The sequence below is a fragment of the Dermacentor andersoni genome, chromosome 7 (assembly GCF_023375885.2).
Source record: "Dermacentor andersoni chromosome 7, qqDerAnde1_hic_scaffold, whole genome shotgun sequence".
Classification (NCBI taxonomy): domain Eukaryota; kingdom Metazoa; phylum Arthropoda; class Arachnida; order Ixodida; family Ixodidae; genus Dermacentor; species Dermacentor andersoni.
The window spans coordinates 142924572-142930571 of record NC_092820.1 but is presented as its reverse complement, the minus strand read 5'-3'; the positions used below and the strand labels follow the sequence as shown (position 1 = coordinate 142930571).

The window sequence follows — 6000 nt, the reverse complement described above, 5'->3', positions numbered from 1 at the left end:
CGAGCTGTTCGGTACAGCCCGATTATCCATAGATTGATCTCGACAGCGGTGATGGACGCGTGCTCCTTGGATCAGCGTCGATCAGCTCAATCAAATGCAGTTTTGATCAATTCACCTTTATCTGCCGACGTCCCGAGTTTATCCGTGTGGTGGCCTTTCAGCGTCGTCGATCGTGCTTTTGAGAAGAGCATTTCCCATTGTTCAGTGCTGATTGCCTCAAATGGATTACAAGTGGGAGTGACGTCTTCGTGGCTTTTGCTTGACGTCGCAGCCACACAGGGTTTTCGAGCAAGCTACTACTGTCTTTATTTCTGCCATCGGAAATTGTTTCTAAAGCCGTGCATAAAAATTCTTGCCAAAGTTAACGGTACTTCAATTTTATTTTCTTGCGCGTGGAATATTACCACCAGTGGGTGGCTGTAAGAGAAATTAAATCTGAGCGAGCAGCACAAACCAAAACAGTGCTTGTTTTGTATGTGTGTAATGAAGCGTTATCATCTATATTCTAGTTGACATAGTAGCTCCTTCAAGTATCATGAACTGCCCGGAAAGAACTTGCCACTCGGACAAAAAGCAGATGACTTTAAGCACGTGTTTCTTATTCGCATATAGCAAAGAGTGTGTGTGTTTGTTACAAAACATTAAGCAGCGCTACCCAATTGCGGCGGGAGAAAAGTATTGTCCATAAGCTCTCACAATATCATCATCATTATCATCATCATCATCATCATCGCACCCTGTGTTTAGGTGCACTGAAGGATCAAGGCCTCTCCCAGCGATCTTCAATTGCCCCGGTCTTGCGCTAGCTGAGTCCCAACATGCACCTGCAAAGTTCCTAATTTCGTCACCCCACCTAATTGTCTTCCGTCCTCGACTGCGCTTCCCTTGGCATCCTTCTATAACTCTTTATGATCCACTGTTTATCTATCCTACACATTACATGGCCTGCCCGGCTCTATTTTTTTTCTGTCAATTATAATATATCTCCCCTGCTCTCTCATACATACTACTCTCTCCCTGTCTCTTAAAGTTACGCCTAACATTTTTCGTCCCGTCGCTTTTTGCTCAGTCCTTACTTGTTCTCGAGTTTCTCGGTTAACCTCCAAGTTTCTGCCCCATATGTTAGCAACGATATCGTTACTTCACATTAAAAGAGAAATGTCAAAATGTTTGCCATTTTAACAGATCCTAGGGCATGAGCGAATTTGCTACCCAACGTGCCATATTACAGTCTTCTCACGATTAACAGTGCTCACAGAGGCGATGCCTCAGGCTGTAACCTGTTCAGACTGGCTTCAGCCTGACGCGTCCGAGGCATCTCTTGTTGGACAACTGTTGATCACTTCAAGCCTCCATCTTTCTGTAAACCTCTTTCTGTTTGAATATTTTCAAAAAAAAGTTAAAGAACGACATGCTAGTTAAAACTCTATATTGAAGTGACTACAGCGCTGAAACAGACGAAGGAAGAACTACAGGGACAGATGGAAGTTGCAGGAACAGAAGCAGTGCTTGCGCCTTTTCCCTGTGATTTGTACTTCGCCTCCTTTTTCGCTGTCTTCGATCCAACACGCATATTTTCATCGCCAACTCAAAAATCTGAGAAGTACTCATTTCGAAATAGTTCCAACTGTTGCTGTTTCTTTCTGCGACGCTGTCAGTTTTGTCCGCATCGATCTGACAGGCAGATAAATCTCTGTTGTTCCAACTGCCACTGTTTCCTTCCGCGGCACTGTCCGTTTTGTCCGCACTGATCTGACAGGCAGACGAATCTCCGTTCGGTCAGAAGACATCCGCAGGGCTTTGAGCTCGGGTTCGTCAGCCGCGGACGCTTAGTGGATGAAGGAGGGGCAGGGAGTGTTAACCAGGGGTTGAGGGCACTGAGTTGGGCGCTCCTATTTTTGGGCTCACGGGGCAAAGCCAGGCGGCACACGTGACGGAGCCGCCCAGCACGTGCAAATAAGCACTCGCCAGCACGCACCCCGCCCGCAATGGAGGAAGGGACCCTCTGTGGCCGACCATGTGCGCCAGTCCATATATACGTTATACTAGCTGATGCCTCAACTTCGCCCGGCCCGGCCGAGCGTATTGGGGGGCTCCCCGAAGAAAGGGTCCAAGGGCTGGCTCTCGTCTTTTTCCTGGTGATTTTGCCGGCGTGCGTTTCTACTTTCTTTCGTCGGCCTGTGAGCCCCTACGGCAACCTCCGCTTCCTGCCGGATCAGCACTCCTTCCTTTGCGCGCGTGCTCGAAGCTCGAGCTTCTGTGTACAGTAAGAGTCAACAGTGTGTTTCTCTTCTTTTTTTTTCTTTTTTCGCGTAATCCTCGCGTCTTAATTAGCAAAACACCGTCGCAACGTTCAAGCACGAGAATAGATGCCCTGTCAAAACCTGTCCCGTCGAAGTGCGGAAGTTCAGTGCGGCGTGTTTTATTGCGTTGTATAGTGTTCACGCTGGTACGTTACGTGTCACACAAACTCTCCCAACTTCAAGTTCATGTAGAAAGAATCCTGAGCTCGATGGAAGTTAACGAAGACGAAGGCTCCAGTTGACAAAGATATGGCTGATTGAAAAATTGAGAAATTCAACATTTTGTTGTGTTTTACTCTATCGCGCCAATTACTAGCTTCGAGAGATGAAAACAACTCAAAGCACCCTCGATGAAAGTTCTGCGAAGGCTCAAGCCCGAAATGGCTAAAGCAAATCTCTCTGAAAACAATGATGACTAGCGACACTTCTAACTTCTTACTGTACGTCACAAATGTTTTACTTTGTTTCTTTTTGGCTTTTTCTTTATCTTTATTCTTTGAGAATTCAAAGGTTATTTTGGTGAGAGCAAATGTGAGCAAAGGTGAGAGCAAATGGCAAGCTGTTTTCGTTGCATTTTTCTGTTTTAGATTTCACATCTTCGATACCACACTGATTTTTCAACCTCATATATTGGGAGCTATTTCTTTTTCTTGTTTTTTTTATTTATTATATGTTTGTTTGTTTTTATTTCACAGCTTTGTAATTCGTTTTGATCCTGTATTTCAGATATCTCGCGTTGCATGACACATTAAAACCCATTCTGCTTTTTGGTTATGCAATTATAGGTTATTTGTCTAGCTTAGTTCAAAGTGTATCTTTTTTCATTAAGTATGATGAGTTGGTTTCTATACACATTTATTTACAAGTGTACCACGGCTAACTTGCTGCTGGACTTTGAAGGGGGCCGGAGCCTTGTGAGGCTGCAGTTAGCGGCCTTTCTTTCCGTCATACCTATATTTCTCGTGGAGAAATAAAAGTTCCATTGATTGACCGACTGAATAATTAATTAATAAATAATTACTCGATTATTGATTGATTGATTGATTGATTGATTGATTGATTGATTGATTGATTGATTGATTGATTGATTGATTGATTGATTGATTGGTGCCCTCGCGAACTTTGTCCCCCGTCCTCCAGATGGCGCACTCGCTGACGCCGATCCCGCCGCCGCGGCCCGACTATCCGTGGCGGCCGCCAGTTTACGACGAGAGCGCCCTCTGCCCCTGGGGAGCGGCACCAAACGGCCCTCCTCCCGTCAAGCGACCCTGCTACGCATCAATTCGGCGAGGCCCCACTAGGTAAGCAGCGGGTGGGGGCAGCCGTCGCGGAGTTTCCGTGACAGCCCACAGAAAAAAATACGTTCGAACGATCTGTGCAAAGTACACAGGTTTTTTACGATACAGACAACCGCTTGACGAATTTATAACCCCTTAAAAGTTATATTTTTCCCGAGAAGATTACCGTCATCTATTTTGAGTCACTTGCTTTCTCTAGCGCTGTGCGGCTGATGCTTTCCTGTCAAGGGAGTTATGTCACCCTGTTACGTGAATACGTTCGTAACCTAAATGTTCCTGAATCTCAACGTGACCATAACCTGAACGGAAAACAAAATGTGCTTGAAAGATGACCATTATTCTTTGGGGGCAAGATATGCTCTGAAGGCTGCATTTTTGTTTCTTAAAAGGCAGAATGTCTGCACTCTATATGAACAAAGGCAGTGTGGGCACTTCAAATAAAAGGTGTACAATATTTAACGCTCATGAGCGAATACCCAGGTTCCCCGGATGAGTAACTTCTCCTTGCTTGGGAACAAACGAAGAGACGGTACTTCCAAGGGGAGTACGATATATCTTTTAATGGAGTCAAATATGTGGCAATCAGTTACTCCGTTAAGGAAGCTGCCAGCACTCCGCTTTTTCATAAAGTGCATAAGCAGCCTTCGGTGCTCATGGCCTCGAACTTCTGAAGTACAAGTGCGTGCTGCCATTGTGTGAGTAACCTGCTTGGCTGGGGAAAGAACAATGTAGCAAAAATACTACATACACGTTAGCCACTTCTATCGGCAGATTGTGTGCGTCACGCCGCACGGCCAAAAAGACACGTCTCGAAATCTGTCTGCGTGATTTGTGTAAAAAGTTCGAGTAAACTCATTCTTGTAAGAAAAGAAAGGATGGTACAGTCGAGCATCATGCGTCTTAGAGCCGAAGATTGCTGTCTTTGATAACAAAGCCTGCTAGAAGCAGTCTGACGCTACTTCCAGTAATATCGGCCCCCTTTGGTGATCAAAGTTTATACACAGCATACGACTTTAAAGAATACAAAGATACTGTTAAAAAAATTTGCGTTATCCCCACAAAGGCCAAGCACCATTCCACAGCAAAGAAATATATACAACAACGTTTACGCCATATTTATGGCCACAGAGAGTAGATTCCTACGAAGAAAAAAAAAGAAGAAGCGATCAAATGTTTTATTTATTAATGATGGATGGATGGATGGATGCAAAACTTTAATGAAGGTCCTGAGGTACGCGACCCAGCGCGCTGCGGGCCGCTCCCACGTTGGGACAGTCAGGCCATGCCCGAACGCCGCATCGTGGGCCCTCTGGACAGCCCATGAATTACTTTGGTATTTCTAACTATATATAATCACTTGATTCCACGAGTTATCCTCAACTAAAATTTTGCCTTACACTGTAAAATAATTTGCACCCTTAAAAGTTAAAAAAGGTTTAAATGTGTCTATAACTCCCATCGTTAGGGTATTATCTATATAATGCGCACCCTAAGCGCGTGAGTTATAGACACATTTGCACCTTTTTTCACTTTTAAGGGTTAACTTATTTTACAGTGTAGCGTGTCGAAAACGCTACTATTAGTTCTGCATTAATATTACCGCGTTTAAATTGGCATTTACAGTACAAAGCTCGGATTATCAACTATGAATGCGTTAGCATCGTAGGGTCGACAAATTAAGCGTGTCCCACAAACTGCAATAATGTTATTCCTTTCGACGCTTTACTAGATGCATTTCACGTAACTTCTAGTCTATCTAGTCCGATGCACAATTACAGGGTTATAAAGATGAAGTGGCAATTTTTTAGGATGTTTTTGATTTTGACTCGGAAGAATTTTCGAGAGCTCGAACAAGACGCGCATTGCCAACGCTCACTTGACTTCAACCCTGCGTCAAGCGCAAAAAAACACTTTGTTCGAATGCGTAGCTTGGTTTTCTATCTGAATGTCGTAGAGACTTACTTTCTACATCAGTTGCGCCTGGCATAAAAAACGACGTATTGCCTAATATAAAGAACATTGTGCGATTTAATTTTAAACATTTCTGTCTTGCATTTACCGCAATAGGAAAATCGGAAACTGTCGGAGCGTCCTGCGCAACCATTTGTTCCGCTGCCATGATTGGCTGCAATGCCGAAGGTTACGTAAGCTCATCGAGCACAGTTCTTCTCAATGGGCTTTCAGATTCTTTCCTTTTCTCGAGGTTTATTTCAAAACGAGGAACATCGCAGGTTGCCGGAAGTATACGCCAGCGTTCTACCACCTGCTTTCTGGGAGGATGGCCATCAGCGAGCCGTCGCTTCTCAGCTCCGAGATGCGTGGTGCAAGGCGTGCCAGGTAGGTCGACCTTGATATTTCCTGCCTCTCAAGCCACAACGTCCCCTCTCCAGGCTACAGCG

General features: G+C 44.7%; 1 protein-coding gene across 1 annotated transcript in view; it reads left to right on the top strand.

Moving 5' to 3' along the window:
* Positions 1-1814: 1814 nt before the first annotated feature.
* The window catches only part of LOC129385526 (uncharacterized), a 53055-nt gene continuing 48869 nt past the window's right edge, over positions 1815-6000 (top strand). The window contains exons 1-2 of the mRNA XM_055072161.2: positions 1815-3604; positions 5833-5938. Of these exons, the coding sequence (XP_054928136.1) occupies positions 3444-3604; positions 5833-5938 (267 nt within the window). The 5' untranslated portion in view covers positions 1815-3443. The remainder of the gene's footprint in view (positions 3605-5832; positions 5939-6000) is intronic.